At 40.7% G+C, this 20,114-nt stretch overlaps 1 protein-coding gene, 1 long non-coding RNA gene and 1 pseudogene across 2 annotated transcripts; 1 reads left to right on the plus strand and 2 right to left on the minus strand.

The window, feature by feature from the left end:
• Positions 1-5,086: 5,086 nt before the first annotated feature.
• LOC148734123 (uncharacterized) lies at positions 5,087-6,280 on the minus strand (annotated as a pseudogene).
• A 2,668-nt stretch (positions 6,281-8,948) lies between these two features.
• LOC148734124 (uncharacterized) lies at positions 8,949-11,665 on the plus strand. The gene is made up of 2 exons (XR_015998855.1): positions 8,949-9,136; positions 9,735-11,665. It is a non-coding gene; the product is annotated as an uncharacterized LOC148734124 (long non-coding RNA).
• Positions 11,666-13,853: 2,188 nt separating this feature from the next.
• LOC111346749 (putative transposon-derived protein F52C9.6) lies at positions 13,854-14,797 on the minus strand. The gene is made up of 2 exons (XM_088751809.1): positions 14,489-14,797; positions 13,854-14,189 (listed from the first exon to the last, which is right to left on the minus strand). The coding sequence occupies exons 1-2, from the start codon at positions 14,795-14,797 to the stop codon at positions 13,854-13,856; spliced, it is 645 nt and encodes a 214-aa protein (XP_088607935.1).
• Positions 14,798-20,114: the final 5,317 nt, after the last annotated feature.

Here is a 20,114-nt window from a genome sequence, read left to right on the forward strand (position 1 = left end):
TCCCAACGAATCAGAATTTTATTACTGTCTCGCACTCGCTTGGCTCTTTTTTTTCTTTCATAAATTTCACTCAATCATTTCCAATCCCACGCTACTTAACCTACACTTGTCTTTAAGAGGTATCTTCAAAGAACTCTGAATAATATTAATCTTTTCCTAAAACTTAAGGTTTTGCTTCTTTCCAATTCTTTTCGAGAAGTTTTTGTCAAGAAGGTATGGCTCCAAATTATACGTTCAGAGTATTTGCACCCGGTTGTTTTCAGCGCCGTGAATTAATTCTATATTTTCTTGAAGATATGGAACAGATATTTTGCTGAAAAGCTCACCGGGAACATTCTTTGGAGTATGCTTTAGAAGTCTCCGTTAGTCCCTTATTTCTATTGGAAACGAGATCACAACGAAAATTTGTTTGACCTTGGCGGGCTTTGCTGTGCTTGGTTGTGACCGCGACAGGCCTCGTTAGTATATGCTTAAACAGTGGATAGCGTTGAAGGAGTGCTTTGAGTGGCTACTCAAACTCCTGATATTCTTCGATCAACTAGCTTGGGATTTGCCCCCAAAAATAATGTAATCGTTGCAGGAATAAATGAGTTGGAATCACCTTTTTGTGATTTATATCTCACTGTTTTAGTACATACTAAATCGACTATTCACCTCTTGTGTTATGGTTATGTACGTCAATTACGTAGTGTGTTATGGAAGTTCCATCGATAAAATGTAAGTTTACGTTTTCTAACCCTAAATGTTTACTGGTGGTACCTAAAATAGATCATCTGATCCTACTATTAGGCTATCCAATAAGCCGTTCCTTGGTCCGTTACGCAATCCACATAGGCATTGCGTGACAAAACATGATCCGACCAGCGGCTATAAAGATAACCAAGTATGTCTAAAATGTTCAGCCAAATTTACACATGCAATTTTCCCTTGGCCTTGCAAGAGGAATGCTAAGCAAACATCGTTTACTGCATACACGAGCAAACAAAATTTATCAGTCAACCAAAATTCACAGGGGAAAATATTGTTTTGAAAGGCATTTCCTTCCGAAATTTCCATCCATTACAAATCTCCCAGCTCGTAGTGAATATTGACGGGCAAGCGTTCTGTGTTCCTAAATAAAATGTTTATCAACAGAAAAATGTTACGTTTTCCCTCCGAAACGACCACGGAAACTTTTCAAGAAAATCTTGATAGTGTAAACTCGGCTTCATTTTCTAAAGCTACTAACCTCTCCCAGTGACATCCCCCCCCCCCCTTCCCTTCCCTGCCCAGCCAACTTAATGCATGAGGTCTGTTCTTCGATAGAAAAGCATGTAGGGATCTTTTCCTTGTGTGGGTTTAAGAACGTAGTTTACTGGAACAACTTTAAGCCTGGTGTCCTCTGTTCTGATCCAGTGACATCCCCCCCTTCCCTTCCCTTCCCTTCCCTGCCCTGCCAACTTAAGGCATGAGGTCTGTTCTTCGATAGAAAAGCATGTAGGGATCTTTTCCCTGTGTGGGTTTAAGAACGTAGTTTACTGGAACAACTTTAAGCCTGGTGTCGTCTGTTCTGATCCAGTGACATCCCCCCCTTCCCTTCCCTTCCCTTCCCTTCCCTTCCCTTCCCTTCCCTTCCCTGCCCTGCCAACTTAAGGCATGAGATCTGTTCTTCGATAGAAAAGCATGTAGGGATCTTTTCCCTGTGTGGGTTTAAGAACGTAGTTTACTGGAACAACTTTAAGCCTGGTGTCGTCTGTTCTGATCCAGTGACATCCCCCCCTTCCCTTCCCTTCCCTTCCCTTCCCTTCCCTTCCCTTCCCTGCCCTGCCAACTTAAGGCATGAGATCTGTTCTTCGATAGAAAAGCATGTAGGGATCTTTTCCCTGTGTGGGTTTAAGAACGTAGTTTACTGGAACAACTTTAAGCCTGGTGTCGACTGTTCTGATCCAGCCATGTGTTGGGTGACAGACATCGCTCGTGTAATGACCACCCCAGGCATTTTTCCCATGGTGGTATACAACTGAAATAGAAATTCAAATAAATGACACGTCAACAGTGTGGGGAAACCCTTTTTGACACGAGCTGGAAAAGCCGCCAGCCATACAGCCACTTTCCCGAAAGTTTTTTTAAATGTGTGACAAAAGAAACGCAGGATTGCTGAACTAAAACCTATTGCGACTTGTTCACTCGACTTTTCTTGCGCTTTCTAAAGTTTTTCTCGCTTTTACTTCACCTCTGAACATTTTCTGTAGTAAGTTAGGCATGCAGGTAGAAAGACAGACATGCAGACGAACTGAGAGGCAGGCAGAGATGACGTCACTATTGCCGTGGGTCAGGACAGTAAGAGATCACAAAAAATCAGTGACACACTCGGCGCCACTTCCACTTTTCTTCTCACCAAATGTTGACGTCATCTGTTATCTATTACTGAATAAACACACGACAACATAGTTGTGTCAAGAAAGCTGTAAAAGGGGAAAATTTATTCCTGATACCTACCAGCAGGAATAGAACACAAAGGTTCCAATATGATAAATCCCTCAGATGGCTTACATGAACCACATGCACCTCCACACTTGGCAGACACCACTGCACCATCAGGCGACTTCTGGTAGTCCGGCATCGTCAACCTTATCGGCCATCCCGATAATTTCCAGTTCACATAGTTCCGAACACCAAGTCTCGTCACGCTCAAGTCAAAGTCAACCTTGAACTGACCTTTCCGGCAGTTACCGAAATTACTCGAATAACAATCCTCAGCTTTGCCATATGGGATGTCTTTACCTCCCTGAGTCTGCGCGAAGGTGGAAACATTGCTCAAAATTTTCATGGTTGTGATATCAAGGCGCACTTTGCTGAAGTAAGTGGTGCCTCGAAATGAGTACAATGTGGATTGCACAGCACCACTACAGTCGCCCCTATTTCTGAGCATCTGCGCATACACAATAGCAAAGTTGTTCTCTGTACCAGACTCAAGGGTGATGAACTCTTGCGGCGTGTTAGATCTCATATTATGGCAGTAGATTCTCGTTGGGTCTTTGCAACTGTCGCTTAGATGAAGCAGGTAATGGCCGTCAGAAGAGTACCCAAATGCTTTCACTTCTGCGCAGCTGCGAAACTCTGTTTAGAATTGAAATTGAATTAAATTCAAAATCGTTTAGGTTGCTACTGCAATCCTCTAACAAACCCAAACAAAAACAGCTGAAAGAAAAAGCTTCTTACAGTTAATGCAGATGTTTTTATTTTGAAACAACGAACTAATTAGAGCGGCTGCACTTTGCCGCCCGGTCAAACTGAGGCACCATGCACACAATGCGATTTCGTTTGAAAACGCATCGTTTTTGACACGTTTTTGCCCATCGTACATACTAAAATGCCAAAGCCGCTGATGAAAACGGAGACTTTCGCGAACGGTGTCAAAATTGGAGCGTTTTCAAGACAAACCATCATGCCATCCTGTTGTGTACATGTGACCATCAAGACATTGATTATAATAAAAACTAACACGAATCCGATGCATATAGCAAAATAAATATAACAACCTTAACTCAAGTATTATATTCTTAGTATATTCTTATTATGGTGATAATTTAATATTTGTATTGCGCAAATTAACATGTGGATATGATCAAATGCGCATCACAACACTTTTCGGGGGACTTTGGCCGGACTGCATCAGCATTTTACAAACAATCGAAGGAAACTTATTTGAAGATGCCCCCTCCCCCCAATTCCCAGTAAACAGGCCAGACCACATCACAGTAATCTCGTGAGTGTGTTCTTTAACGTCCCCTGCCTAACCAAATTAACTAATTACTAGATCCAGGAGACGGGACCTACCGTTTATTCGTCCTTATCCGAGAAGACTAGAATGTCTATCCATTTCTTGATATTATATAGAAAGGTAGCGCATTCTCCTCAATTATTTTAAGACCTTGAGTGTTGGTCCGGCCGGGGCTCGAACCATCGACCTCGACCTCCCGCACAGCAGTCCAGCGGTCTAACCAATTGAGCTAACCGGGAGTCTTATTTTATTTGTTTAAGAACTATAAGTTGTCTGTTTTATGACTTACATTGATCCATATCAAGTCCATCTCCTCTCAAAACCTAACCACATCCTAGAACAATACATACATTTCCAAAACCATAAGGTAGCCGGATATTCATCACGCAAAACAAAATGTTTCATGAATCACGCTAATTCAGCCCTTATTCACGAGTCGCGTTTAAATTAAACAATCCGTTTGCGTGGACATGAAAAGATCTTATTACCTTCAACCACGATTCTCGAATACAAAAAAAAAATTAAAAAATTAAACGAGACTTACCTGTAAGTTGAAGTTTGATTGGAATTCTATCGAATCATCAAACTGCACTAAGGGATCACATGAGATTGCTAGACGCATGCGCATAACCAGTATTTACAGCCGAATGTGACAGTCTGATCACCATGAAGTAGATTGTATAAGAACTGTAATGTCAATAGCACTACAAATAAATGGGTGGGTAAAATCAAATGTAAGTATGATTTGTTGCCCAAGGGTGGGCATGTGATCCCTTGGTGCAGTTTGATGACTCGATAGAATTCCAATCAGACTTCAACTTACAGGTAAGTCTCGTTTAATTTTTCAATTCTATCTCGTCAGCACTGCCCCAGGGATCCCATGAGATTTCAAAGCCAAGACAGTCACATGAGGAACAAACACTGAATGATGAATCACTGTAATCAGTTTATTAACTGAAACGTAGTAAGTCAAACAGATTTACATGACAAATATCAACTGAGGGTATAAGTATCCTCCCCACAATAAAAAACATGAGGAAAGGAGCAATGAGTGATGTAGGTATTACAATCTATGTATCAATTGGAACCTAAAACACCATATGCAGGTGTATGTAACATTAAAGTAATGTCAAGAAACATAAATGTTAAATAAAGATTCTGTCTAGAAAATGTTTCGTTAAGGCTAGTAGTACAAAAAACCATTTGCCAACAAGTCCAATTTCAGGAATAAACAGTCTTGAGAATAGCGGAAGCAAATGTGGAGGATTTCACAGGTTTGTCATAAAACTTATCAAAACATTTCGATGATGACCACCCAGCAGTCTACAGGATTTCTTGGATTGGAACAGAGGCTGTTTTAGCCTTTAAAGTAGCTGCTGCTCGTGTACTGTGTGGCTTAAATATTGTTGTGTCTACCCCGGCAGAGATCATGACAGTGCGAAGCCACCTAGAAAGAGTCTCTCTGGACACCCGTTTATATGGCTTAGTAAAACTGACAAAAAGTTTAGTTTCCGTACCCCTGAGAGGCTTTGTTCTCTTAAGATAATCTTTTAAGCAAGTACAAACACAAAGGGATAGATTGGCTGGGTATGCTCTCAAAACAACTGTAGGTGCTTTGTAGCCTGGCCTGCTCTGTTTGATATGGGCAGTAAGCAGGAACTCGTAACCATCAGGAAGTTCTTTCATACAGCCTGGTCCAATATCAGGGATGTGAAGACTCTGTCCTCTTTGTGCAGACACCAGAGCTATCAACATAATCAGCCTGTGGGTCAATATTTTGAGGTCAAGGCCATCCACAGGGCTTTTGGAAGCCAGATAATTTGACACTGGTTGAACGTCCCAAGTCGAGTGGTACCGTGGAACGGGTGGTGAGCCTTTGTATATGCCTTTCATAAATCTAGAAACAAGTGGGTGGCAACCAATAGTATTCTGGTCTTCAGAAAGGGCAATTGTTGATATGGCACTACGAGCAGTGTTAATGGTAGTGTAGCTCAAGCCCTTCTCATGGAGGCTGACCAAGAAATCCAATACTGAGGTTAAAGGTGGGTTACAGGGATCAGCCTGTCGTTCACAACAAAAGTCAATCCATTGCTTGATGTACAGTTTATATTGATTCTGCGTCCCATCTGACTATGACTGCAAGATGATTGTTGCAGCCTTCTCTGATATGTTGCGCTGCTGGAGGCTTTTCCCGAGACCTTGCAAGCTATCAACTTTAGCTGCTTGCGAAGGGGGTGTAGAGCATTGTTGTGAGGTTGTGTCAAGAGATAGTCCAGCTGAGACAGCAACACTGGGTTGTCTATTAAAAGGTGAAGGAGCGTTGTAAACCAAGGTTGTGTCTGCCAGAAAGGGACTAAGATTACACCAGTAACTTGATCCTGTTCTACTTTTTGCAGACAAAATGCTATCAGGCTGAAAGGTGGAAAAGCATAAAAATAATGTTCTTTCCATTGCATGAATAATGCATTTACACATTTTGCATTAGGGTCTGGTTTCCAAGACACATACGTAGGTATTATAAAATTACATCGGGAAGCAAAAACATCTATTGCAAAAGGGCCCCACATTTCATTAATGTGATCAAACACATCTGGATGTAGAGACCATTCAGTAGAGGTGTGGAATACTCTAGATTCCGAGTCAGCTACTACATTGATGGAGCCTGGTATGTGGTTGGCACTGAGCCAAAGTTCCCTTTCAATACACCACAGCCAAATTTTACGGGCCATGTTGTTGCAATTTGCAGATTAGATGCCCCCATTGCATTGATAGAAGCTACTGTAGTAGTGTTATCAGATTGAATCCTAATATGCTTCTGTCTCACGTGATGACACAGAGACTTGAGACCTAACCAAACTGCTTTGAGCTCCAGGTAGTTAATATGAAACCCTTGCTCCTCCAAACTCCAAGGGCCACGAGTTTTCTGTTCCTCATACACTGCCACCCCAGCCCTTAGTTGAGGCATCTGTTGTCAGGGTCATGTCAGGGTTAGGCTGAACAATCTTCTTAAAAGAAGAGTCCACATTATTTGTCCACCAAGACAAATCTACTTTGGCATCCTGAGACAAATTTAATGGCCCACCATAATTACCCTTGCTAGCCTGCAGTGCAAGGACCTTACTCTTTTCTAGATTCCTGTAATACAATTCTCCAAATTGCACTGCAGGTAGACTTGAGACTATCAAGTTAATGACGTGGGCAGTTTCTCTGATGGTCACCTCAGTTTTGAGTAGTTTATTTCTATTTATTTCTATTTAATCTTTATTTAAACACGATCAATTCATAAGCCTATAAAAATACATATCACATACACTAAGATATTTAAAATTAAAACTACATACTATAACACTAAAGCTGTTTTCCGTGAATGCCGTGCGTTAGACTTAAAGAATGTCATTGATCTTACGTTTGAATAACCCCAGAGACTCTGTGTTCCTTATATCGCGTGGTAGACTGTTCCATAATGTGGCGCCATTGTAGCTAAAGCTTTTTCTGTAATAATTAGTGCGTGGTAGTGGAACATTAAGCTTATTTTCAAAGTCACTGAGGTCATAAGCAGAGTCACGCCGAGTAAACTTTGAATATAGATACCTTGGAGCTAGCCCGTGCAGACATCTAAACATCATGGTTGCTTTATGGATTTCCTGCTGGCGTGCAAGATTTTTCCACCCTAAAAACTCGAGTAGCTCAGTTGCATCAGCATCATAGTTAGAGAATGTCAACACACGGGCTGCTCTATTCTGCAATTTCTGCAGTTTGTCTCGTAGCGTTTTCCCACAGCTACCCCAAACAATGTCACGGTAATCAAAGTGAGGTTTTACTAAAGCTTGGTAGATGAGTAAATTCTGACAGGCTATACGTACGCGACGTGCAGTTTTGGCAGGGGAAAGTCTAGTTGTCATAAGAATACTGCTAAGTAAAAACCCAAGAGATTCTATTTCTTGTGTGGGAATAAAAACTGATTTCACAGGATGAATTACGAATCCCAGGGTTTGGAATGTGTCAATCGTGTCCTGGACATTCCTCTTACAAGCAGCATAGTCATATCCTAATAAGAAAGAGTCATCTATGTGCCCCATGCAAAGATGGCCCATTGATCTGATATGAGAGTAAACAGGTTTTAAAATTTTTGTGAACAGCCTGAGGGCACAAGCGAGGCCATTGGGTAGGCATGTGTATTCATAATAACTCCCTTGCAACTCAAATTTTTAATATTTCCTGTCCTCTTTAGCAACAGGGACAGAATAGTATGCGTCCTTAAGGTCAACTGAAGCCATAAAGCACCCCGAACGCATGAGTTTAAGAGCTGTTTGAATAGTGTCCATTTTGGTATGGTGGTACGAGACAAATTCATTAAGAGGTTTGAGATTTAAAATCATTCTGTAGCTGCCATCTTTTTTTATGCCGCACAAATATAGTTGAGAGGAAGTCCCCCTCTACATATTCAGTTTGTTCCAAAACTCCTTTACGGAGAAGTGTAGATATTTCTTCACTTATTATGTCCCTTTCACCAGGTGAGAAGTGGATTTGTTTTGGTGGGTGAGGTTGGACGGGGGTATTAGCTTCAAACTCAATATGGTAGTGCTTTATGGCATCAAGTATGACTTGGTCATTTGTCAACGGGCGTGTTGAATATCAGATGCCGCGGGGTAAGTAAGGAGAAACAATCAGCGTTGTTTGTTGCTTTTGCAGTCAGCTGCGTCGGATACTATTTTGATGCTTTTGAACCGCTTTTGCCATTGGTGAGCGAGAGAATTTTGATCGTCATGGGATCAAGCGGCAGAATTAAAGCGGTATTTAACAACCACGGGCTCAATAAATCCTCGTCGCCAGTGTAATAACGTGTAATAATAGTTTTCTTCCCATCGGTTTTTATATTTAATGGCTGCCTATCCTTTTACACAACATCACAACACGACAGCACATGCTAGCTCTACGAATTTTACTCTCTGAGTTCGAAGAGTATGCTTTGCATACCATAGCACTTTGTCAGCTATTGGCTATTACTGTTAACTACTCGGTTTTGTAAAAACAAAGTTCTTTATTCGCGCACACACTAATCCAAGTAATAAAATGTAGGGCTAAAATTCACGAGTTTTATACCTGCTAGCATTCTGCATATATTACGGTCACACTACAATGTACACTAATTAGCAACGATTGTAGAATTTAGCATTCTCCGCATTTTATTGCAGTTCATTAGCGTTCCGTCGGTAATACGTTTTGTCTTTCTTTCCCGCGTTCGGTATAATTTACATGTTGTTAATATTCTAGCTTTTCAGTTTCATCGTTGATTTCGTCGAGAGAACATCTTGTCTTAAGAGAACATCTGGTTTAGAGTTGCCTTTTCGCGGCCTACAGCGCCGATACAATGTAAGTTCCCAGTTATTATGTTCATCGCGTTCGCTTTAGCCGCCTCTCAGTTTTATATTTATGCATTTTGTAAGCTTGTATTTTTGTTGGTTCTTCATTAGTTCAAACCCGTCCCTCCGATCGAGCGTTTGTAATCATTGCTGTAAGCGGCAACGAAAAGACTAGAGTAACAACTAGGAGTAACAACTATCCTATTTTGAAAAAACGTAAATGGCGGCGCGAATTGCTGATTATGCAACAATTACAATGTCCTCTCAGCTACGTTTATAACCCCTCTCCTGTGGGATGAAAATTAAAAATATATATATATATATATAATACACCTCCCCTTACCGAAATTTGCGCGTGTGAGAAAACAAAACATAACAAAAGAAATAAGCAGATCCGTTGAAGTGACTTACTAAGTTTAATTCTTGAAATCTTGTTTTGAAATTAACAAAGATCACTGTTTTTACCCAAAAAGCATCAGACCGCTTTTAAAGAGACTGCCTAAATAGTAGGTAAACATATGGAGCCACCAGTAAGATTCTATCAACAAAAGTGTGTCCTTGTTTTGCAATTTGTATTTCTCAGCTTCGCCATTGTGTCTACGTTTTAGGTCGACGTCCCTAATGCGCCGCAGAGTGACACTCCATGCCTACTCATTTAGCACTAATTATTCATTGGTTACAAGCGGAGGCCCATACCACGAAAAGTATTGCAATGATGTAAGCGCATGTGCAAACTTCTCAAGTAACAACATTTAATCATTGAATCTCGTTTAAAGTGTTTAACACCAAAGGAAAAGACTACTTTCTACAAACTATTCGAGACCATGATGCATAATTGCTGTTCTAGCCGTGAAGTAACATGCATTGGTTCATGCCCTACAGGAGAACAACGCTCTGCGTGGGTTGATCGGCTAGATCGGAAGTGATTTGCAAGAGCTATTATTAAATGCTATTTGGCTCTTTTAGCATGTAAATTATTTATTATACAGCTTCATAGTCCATGCTGCTTAGAATAGATCAGTTATCAATAACAACTCCCGCTTATTATTTTAAAGATGATTCTTTGGCATTAAGGTTTTTTTTTCCAAGAAAGATATAGATGCAATTAAAAACATCTTTGAGGCAGTCAGTTCTCTAGTTTCCCTTCTTTCAAATAGCCAGTTTTCGAGGTTGTTGTTAATTAGTAGCCTTGAGAAAAGGTTGTATTTTCATTCTCAGTAAACTGCATGAAGTGAGATCGTCCCTTCATAAAGCAAACAAATTAGGAGCAGTAATGGACCAGCAGGTATCAATCTAGCAAGTGAAATGTAAACCTTGATTGCATTGTTAACCTTTCCGCTGTTTAAATTCAATGATCATGGGTGTCCTTCGAAGTAGTTCAAATTCCCCTTTTTTGTACACTTATTTTCGTGGTCTAATGTTAGTCCATAAGCCTTTGCGCTTGGGTACCGTAATGATTCGACTTAGCGCGCGCCCTCCTTCCAATAAGCGCTCCCTCTCTACTAAGCGCCCCCAACGTTGAATATTTTTTTTTAGTAATAAGCGCCTCTATTCTAATAGGCATCTCCATTTAGAATGCACCCTCGTTTTGATAAGCGTCCCTATAACATAAGCGCCCCATATTCCAATAAACGCTCTTATTCTGTTTCAGGCATAACATTGTACAGAGTAGATGTACATTGAGATCAGCCGTGGTCCATCTTCCTTTAATTGGTCAGGTAAAGTCCTATCACAAAAACAGTAGTCTTGGTCTCAGTTTCTCAACTATTATGTCAGTACACAGTTCCTTCAAACGAAAGATACCGTATTAAAATGCTGAGGCGATTGCATGGCTATAGTCGTTTAAGCAAGGAATGATCCAGGGGTGAAACAAGTTCGTTCAATTTCCAATCTTTTCTATCCTTTTCAAATAGAACTCGAAGTTTGTTTCACATTCTGCTGTCTCTCAAACAAGAAACTTACATTTTTAAGCAACCTCAGTTCCAGTAAGCGCCCTCCCTTGAGGTAACCCAAGAGTAAATAGGCGCCCTAGAAATCAAAAATCGAATCATTACGGTACTCTAGTAGTTTTGCGTAGCAGAAATAAAATTTTCAGTTGAAAAGAAAGTATTTTTGAAAGTATGAGCCATTTTCATGTCCGTTTTAGGAAACTCTATTTCAGATCTCTAGAAATTCTTCTCGAGAAAGATCCTACTAATTGAACTATAATGCATTTCTTATACATTCAAACAACCGTCCAAAAAGGAACGAAATCAATATATATTGTGGAAGCAGACAAGCCCCGAGTACGGCAAGAGAATATGTATATATAGACTAGACTTTTGTTGTGTAGTAGCGCTGAGTATTTTTAGGAGATGTGCCGTATTTTGATGAGCCCGTAGGACCACAGGCAGCCCAAGCTTACTACTAGAAAAGCGGACGTGACTCTTACAGTGTTGCGCAACGTTTCATATTTATAAAGGTTTGTATGGGATGTTATCGGTTTGCCTTGAAAGAGAGAAAAAATGTCTTGTTTTGAAATAAAATGGACTTACCTTAATGCCTTGTTCTTTTCTTTGTTGATTACCAGCGTCTCAGGCCATTTTGAAGCGTCTTCGGCGAGTTAGCGATATTTTGGTGTTCAACTGCTAAAATTAAGACAAGGCCGGAAACCCATTTTAGAAGTGTCCGTCGCCCGAAGCGAATAATTTCGCCAAAAAACTACCACCAGTCTCGATTCCTCCAGAAAATCAAAGCAGAGATGTTGCAGTTCCATTTCCATTCACTCGATTCCCAATTCCTGCCACAGATCTTTCACTAGCGATGCTTTTATCTCCAGTTCGATAGGCTTTCCAATTTCGAATTAGTCTCGTTGAAGCGATCGTGGCCCCGTTCGCCGATCGCATAGTATGCCGGGTAACAAAAATAACCCCGGTGAGGGTAGCCAGCGGCCTGCAGTCGACAAACAAACCAGTGAGTTTCCCTGGTCCTTGCATGCCGCTGGCTACCCTCGCCGGGCTTAGTTTTGTTACCCGACATACTATGTGATCGGCGAACGGGGCCACTATCGTCGCTGAAACGGATCCAGGTTTGTTCGGCCCAGTACAAACGTACAGCCCGGAATGTCTGGGAGAAGTCACGGATTCTTAAAGTGCCGTTATGAACAGAATGTCGACCTCTTGGCAATGCCATGAGTATGCGTTTCCATGTGATGACAGACGACGGGTAACTGAGGGCTTCACAATTTATTTCTGCCCCGGTACCTTCCTCGAACGGGAAAGAAAAAGATCTGGTACTTTGGTCAATCAGTGTGGCGCAATGGATATCATAATACCTTTTGCCACAATTTGTTTAGTTTCGTATACAGAGATCACTTGAGTCTTTTCCTCATTTTTGTCTCCTTTGCGCCTGACAGTAACTGTAGAATCAATATTCGAAATGGAAACAAAAAATAACTTCAAGTGGAGGGAAGATTTCACACCCCCTCTCCCGTGTCACGTTCTTCTTGGCTTAGCCGTAGGGAAGACAGATAGAATAGGGGTAATAATGAACGCCAATCGGTACGTGTATTGATTGACCTCTATTCAAATCAAAGAAAGTGAACGCATCCCTATAGGCGGGTTGGATTACAGCTATTTCGAGTTACATAATTGTTAACTTAACAATGTAGGATATCGTCGCACCCCTCAGAAAACAAAATGAACAGCATGTAGCAGAACCTGTATCAAGCGGCCACCTTGTCGAATGTCACCCTTTGAATGGACTGTAAAGCATAAAAGTGACCCTACCTTCAACGAAAAGCTTTGTAGTCTTGCTTTCCTTCCACAGAACACTAACTGCTAAACACATGTATTCCCCACTTTGTAGGCCTAGACACAATTTGCTGATAAATCCCAAAAAAGTTGCCGATAAAGGTTCTAAAAGTTGCCAAAAATTTGCTATTTTTTTCAAAAGGTTGTCGAAAAGTTGCTGAATCTCGAAAAAGTTGCCGAAAAGTTGCCAAAATTTTTCTCCTTTTCGTACTTTTTTGGGTGTTAAAGATTAAAAATTCGCACATTGCTTCTTATCAAAACTTTGTTTGTCAAATTCCAGTGATAATATCAGAGGTTTTTTCCATTTCACTTGATCAACAAATAGTCACTGTACTTGTCCGCCATCTTAAAAAAACGTGCAACGTGAAACTGCTGACCTCGTGATAAGGCATCACAAAAATCAACCCATGGGAGGGGGCCCTAATTATCGTATTTTAGAGTAAATTGAATAAATTTTTATCGAAAACTGACCAATGTTGCTCAAAACGTGAAGAAAGTGGCTTCAAAGAACCTCAAAAAGCCCAAAGTTGCCGAAAATTCTAAAACTTGCCAAAATTCTAAAAAGTTGCCGAAAATCTCAAACTTTTCCACTCCATCTCTTATTGCTTTCCTTCAAATAGTTCTGTCCATAGCAAGATTTTCCCAATTTTTTATTGTCAATAGCGCACTGGTTAAGGTGACTTTTCAGCCGTCCTTGAATCTTCTCTTTTGCCCTCCTACATCCCGTTTACCTTCTTTCATTTCTCTATAAAACATCTGTTTTGGCAGTATATTGTTTTCCATCCTCACTACATGGCCACTCCATCTGAACTGGTTTCTCACGATCACACTCTCCACACTACACATAGCTGCTTGTTCCAAAACACTGAGATTACTTCTCCTATCTTGCCACTCAATGGTCATCATTTTCCGTAAACATCGTTGCTGGAACTTTTCTTAGGCTGCTATGTGTCTGCGGTAGATTGTCCATGTTTCAGATCCGTATAGCAAGGTGGTTACAACTATGGCTTTATACACCTTGATTTTTGCGTCTAACCTTATGTCTCGGTCTTGAAACACTCTAGACTGGAGTTTCTCAAAAGCAGCAGCGGCTTGCTGTATTCGAGGATTGACTTCTGTGTCCACATTTGCATGAGAAGATAAAGCGCTACCGAGATACGTAAAGTTATCCACGTTCTCCGGGACTGTTTCTCCAATTTTTATAGATGGTGGAGTTTTAACTGTGTCTTTTGGAGAGGGTTGGATGAGAACTTGAGTTTTCTTGGCATTTATCTTTAAGCAGAGTTGTGTATATGCTTAGTTAAAAGCATCCAGTATAGTTTGTAGATCTTTCTCAGTATGTGCTGCTATGGCATTGTCATCTGCATATTGGAATTCAACCATTGCAGATTTAGAGATCTTAGTTTTTGCACCGGTAATCTTCGCAAGTTGAAGAGTTTTCCCTAAAAGCGAAATGCAATTTCAATCAACTGTTCTGGTAGTCTTGGGTATGCAATGAGGAGCACGACTGATATAAAGATGGAAAACAGTGTCGGCGCCTTTGGAAAACGTTGTTTCCCTCCTGTCTTTACTTCAAACGGTGCGGAAGCACCATCATTTACAAGCACAGTTGCTGTCATCTGATCATGCATTAATTTTATCATATTAATAAATTTCCGAGGACATCCAGATCTTGCCAGCACATCCCAAAGCAGCTCTCTAGCAACAATATCAAATGCCTTTGTGAGGTCGATGAATGCCAAGTATAGTGGTTTGTTCTGTTCCATGCATTTTTCTTCAAGTTGTCTCACAGAGAAGATCATGTCAGTTGTTCCCCTATTTGGTCTGAATCCTGATTGACTTTCTGGAAGGATTTTCCTTGCGATACCCTGGAGACTCATATTAAGTACGCTTTATAGGACCTTACCGGCAGTGCTTAAGAGTGATATTCCTCTGTAGTTACCACATCCTGACCGATTACCCTTTCGCTTGTAAATTTTAACTATATTAGCATTTTTCAGTTCAGGCGGTATTTTTTCTTCTGCCCAGATTTTGATAATAAGCCGATGAAGTTGTTCTTGTAAGTTTTCACCACCATATTTATATATTTCAGCTGGTATACCATCTGGGCCGGCAGCTTTATTGCTGTTCATTCTTAATATAGCCTTCTTTACCTCATCTAGAGTTGGTGTGTCACACAGAGACTGTTTGATAGGCTGCTGTGTTATAAGGTTGATCACATCTGCATTGCATGTGGTCTCTTGATTAAATAGACCTTCAGAATGTTCTCTCCATCGGGCATTAACTTCTTTGTTGGTTTTCAGAACAGTTGTACTATCTTTACTTTTCAGTGGAACTTAGCCTTGCGTACAAGGGCCATATACCTCTTTAGTAGCCTTGAAGAAAGCTCTGAAATTATTTCGATCTGCTAAGCTTTGTACTTCTTCAGCCTTCTCCCTCCACCACTGATTTTTTATTTCTCTTTTCTTTGCAGAGTACCTTTAACTTCCATATATCTGGGCTTCTTGACAGTAGAGTTCGGGTCTTGTTTCAGTTGTAGAAAAGCATTTCTCTTTTTGTCTATCAGCTGTTGCAGTTCCAAGTTGTTTTCATCAAACTAGTCTTTATGTTTCCTGTTTTGGTAGCCAAGCACCTCATCGCGTGTTTTTTTGATGACAGAATTTAATTGTTCCCAGTGTTCTGTGACATCTGTAGGTAGTTATTCTGGTGCATACTCTTTCAGCTTCTTTACTAATTTCTGTATACATTCCTCATCTGGTAGGCCAGTAACATTGTATTTTCTGTTCTGTGGCTTGTTATGGCATTTGCTCAGAGCCTTGAGCTTGAGTCGCATTACTGATGAAATGAGCCGATGGTCGATCCAGCACTCATCCGCTGCAGTGACAGCCTTCGTACTAAGCACATCTTGCTGGTCACTCTCACTATCACATAGTCAATTAGGTGCCAGTGCTTTGACTTTGGGTGCTGCCATGACACTTTGACTGAATCTCTTTGCCTGAAGACAGTGTCGGTAATTAGGAGGTTATGCTCTGCACATTTTGCTAGTAGCATGTTACCACTGGAATTAGCCTTCCCTACTCCATTTTCTCAAATTACACCTTCCCAGATGTTGTGATCTCTTCCTACTCTGGCATTAAAATCCCCTAGTATGATGAGTTTGTCTTGAGTTGGTGTGGCAGAAATGGACTCATCCAAGTCAGCATAAAAGGCCTCTTTAACTTCCTATTCAGCATCAAGAGTTGGCGCATAAGCACTTGTTACTGTTGCATTCTGATTTCTTTCCAAGCCAATTCTTAAGGTCATAAGTCTCACATTGATTCCCACTGGTTGTTCAGTCAGTTTGGTAAGCAGGTCATTTCTTATGGCAAAACCTACTCCATGTATTCCCGGCTGATCTAGTGCCTTACCCTTCCAGAAAAAAGTGTAGTTGCCTTATTCTTCCCTAAGTTTGCCTTTTTCTGCTCTCCTGGTCTCACTGAGGGCAACAATATCAAAGTCAAACCTCTTTAGTTCTCGAGCCAAAAATGCTTTTCTTCTTTCTGGCCTGTTCGTGTTTGTGTCCATGAATGTGCGTATGTTCCAAGTTCCAAATTGTAATGTCTTAAATTTTTCTTTTCTTTTCCTACTGCTGTAAGTGGTGCTCTCCTGGGTGCGGCCTCCCAGGCAGATTAAATAAAGTAGGCTATGTTTTGGGCACCTTTTCTAACCCCCTCCCCTGATGGGGTGAGCAGAGTGGATCCTGAAAAGGACTGCTCAGTGAGAACACCGCTGCCGGACCAGTTTCCCCACTTCAGTTCCTAAACTTGAACGACATTATAGTTGAGTGTTCCCGCTGCACGTGCCAGTTCATGACTAGGGGCTCCCAGCCTCACGAGCCTGCCCCCTTCGCCAATCCTTGATCGCCGGCAGACTTGCTATAAATAATGTTGAATGAGTTGATGTGATGAAATGAACGCCTGCGCGTGAGTTTGTTTAATGTGTACTCCATGTTGCGCTCCATGAAGCACACAGTACTTGACAGATTCAGAAGTAGACTCCGTGGCAAGGAAGAACCGACTAGAAAACTAGTTTGATATTCAGGTCCGATTTACAGAAGCGCTTAGTGAGTTGTCGGAGTTTAAGATTCGCTATTTTAGATTATACTTCACTACTAAATTTTCTCCGGTTCTTATTGGTTTAAATCGATCACGTGACGTGATAGTGTTCATCCGTGGAGAGACACTATCAGCCTATAGTGCCCGCCCGCGGAAAATACCCGGATGGATAGTGCCCGTCCGCGGAAAATACCTGGATTGATGGTACTCATCCGTGAAAAGTTTTCAATAGTTTGACAGCCGCGAAGTTAGGCAGATCGAAAAACAATGACTTTTCAATTCTGACAGGTATAACGTATTATTTAGCCTATCTACGGTTGCGAATTATTGAAATTTGTGACAAGCTGTAGGCGCGGAAGAAAATTTAGCGGTGAACAATAAAAACAATAGTGTTTATGTCTCGGAACTATCGGTCTGATAGTTGCCCCTTGGAAATTTGATGTTCTTAAAACTGCCATATTTGTTTTAAAACCATCAAATTTCCGCGGGGCAACTATCAGGCGATAGTTCCTCGACTAAAACACTCTATTGTTTAAATAATAGCCGACAAAAGGGGGTTTAAAGTAACGTGTATTATTGTCATCAATGTTCCGGCTATTTTGAGAGGAGGACCCGTCAAGATGCCGCTTGAAAGTTCTTTCAATAATATGCGAAGGAAAAGAATTATGTTTTAAAGTGTCGGAAAGTTGATCGTTTTGAAGACCGGAGGAGGTGTTGTTGATTTTGTAGATACGGTCTATAAGACTTTGGATTAGGCCAATTTTGTAGCATGATGGAATAAAACTGAAGAAATTTGTTAGGAGACCAGTGTAGGTTTTTTTATGAAAAACTGAAAAAACACAATGATTCGAAGAGTTGTCGATAAATATATCAAGAAAGGAGAGTCTACCATCGTGCTCGTTTTTCATTCTATTGATAATGATACATATACTAAGATTTTTCCCAAGGGTTCACAACCAGCAAATTTGTATGGCCTTCCAAAATTATAATTACATAAGAAACGTGAAAATCACAATCAACCACCTCTTAGACCTTTTGTATCTTCTGTTGGAGCTTATAATTATAATTTAGCAAAGTATTTAAGAAGCCGTGACTGTAAATATAGAGAATTGCTGGCCAGGCTAAAAAAATCGAAAATTCTGATAATTTGCCTGGAAAACTCCTTTAGAGAGATATATTCAAAAAAAAATATTTCAAAGTTTGAAAAATAAAATGTGTCCGAGGAAATGGGGAAAAACGAAAATTCGGGTTTTTACCTAATTAATTATGCAAAAAATACAGTAAAATTGAGCAACTTTAGCGTGCTAGTACTAAAGAAGGATGTTTTGTAAGAAATCGGGAGTGTTTTTACTTCAAAGTATATTAATGTGACTTTTATCTGTGGCATTTTAAGGAGCTTTGGTTTTATTTTAAAATCTATATGATTTTTTAACTAAGTGCTGTCAAATGCTTGTTGCAAAAAGCGAAAAATCGACCAGCTTCAAACCTTCAAAACGTGTCTTGGTATGTTTGGCATCATGTCAAACTACATGCTCGCACAAGGTTTGGTCCTTATACTAAAATAATATGTAATAAAGAATTTGGGTAATTCAGAAACGTGCCGGCAAAACATAAAGCTTTGCGACACACTGTGGCCAGAAGCCACGAATTTGCATGATGCAAATTAGTTGTAGAAATCGTACCGCCTAACGGTTCTGGTGTAGGAAGGGCTCTTTTGACGGCTTCAACATAAAATGTACAAGAATAATTACCAGTATTTAATAGCGGTTAATTCTTTTTCAAGCCAATGAGGTTTTTGTTTTTTATCTCGATACTGTCTTGAGGAAAAGCAAAATGTTTCAATTGCGTGACAATTGTCACGTTGGATCAAAGGTGAAGTTGCCGAGTAAAGCGGACACGATCCTTTATTTCGTCAAAACTCCATTCTAAAGCATCCAGTCCTATTTATCTCGTTTTAAATTATTTGTATAAACTCTTTAATGAGTCTTTATCGAACAACATCTCGCCGGCCTGTTCCTGTTTGACTTCAGGCTGACTGCCAAGTGCGGTTCGAAGGGGACTTTTTCATTTCCGGTTTGCGCCGGGGACCGCGGAGCTATGGGGTTGAGTGGGCTGTAACCCCACCAAGAACAATTTATTATTATCATTATTATTTATTTTAATCTTTGTAATTAAAAAAAAGTTGACAAATTTTCCTAGGACTGAAGCGCGTTTCCGGTGATTTCAGAAGCTCTAGATTTCAAAAAATTGCGTGGGAGGGAGCATATCCCAGGACACCCTATCTAGCAGTCTTTCTGAACAAAGAAAGGCGTACTAAGAAACAGACAAAAGGAGGCTCTCCTCGGAGGGGAGGCCCCAGGACCCTCATTGATAAGTTGGTGTCAATGAGCTCACACTACGCGTGAACTAAAATGGCTCCTCCGATCTAAAATATGCTAGATGGCCCCCATTTTATATCAACGTTCATATAAAACTCAATTTTTTTGATGCAGCCTTTTGCCATTTGCCTGTTAAACTGCACTGCATGAGCAGCATTTAACAAGGTCTTCGAGCAGAACGATGTAAGATGTCTTTTTTCTCTGATCAACCCCAGGTTACACTTTAATTTAACTGCTCAAAAATAGACTCCTTAGCATTTGACAAATTAAACTCTTCCTCCATAGCAACCAGATCTTCCTCAGTTACAGCTTGTGCGCAGAGGGCTGTCTGCTGTTTCATTTTGGTGCCATTCTGGAGAAAATGAAGTTACTTGTTGAGTCGCCAAAAACTCGGAGACACTGAACAAGCGCTTCCCTTTCGATCCCTTTGCTCTTCTCATTTCTGTTGCAACCATTTCCGCGTCGACCTTTTTGCCACTTTCTTGTTTGATGGTAAATCTAACAGCCAGATATTCTCGTTGCTTTTCGTTAAACCGGTAAGCTTTCTTAACTTGTATGAAAGCGAAGCCTTCAGTGCCACGAGAACAGGATTCAAGAGGTAGAGGAATAGTTGGCACGGAACTTGAACCTTCCTCGAGCCTTGCGGCATATTTAACCTTCGCTTTATCAAGAAATGTCTCCCTTTCAACCGTCTTTGTGCATATTCTGAACGCGAATTGCTTTTC

Source organism: Stylophora pistillata, chromosome 3 (genome assembly GCF_964205215.1).
Source record: "Stylophora pistillata chromosome 3, jaStyPist1.2, whole genome shotgun sequence".
Lineage (NCBI taxonomy): Eukaryota > Metazoa > Cnidaria > Anthozoa > Scleractinia > Pocilloporidae > Stylophora > Stylophora pistillata.

Coding starts and splice junctions, on each gene's coding strand:
- LOC111346749 (XM_088751809.1), bottom strand. CDS start 14,797: ATGAGTCTCCAGGGTATCGCAAGGAAAATCCTTCCAGAAAGTCAATCA. Junction 14,190..14,488: donor GTGCTTCCGCACCGTTTGAA/GTAAAGACAGGA, acceptor CTCTGCTTAAAG/ATAAATGCCAAGAAAACTCA.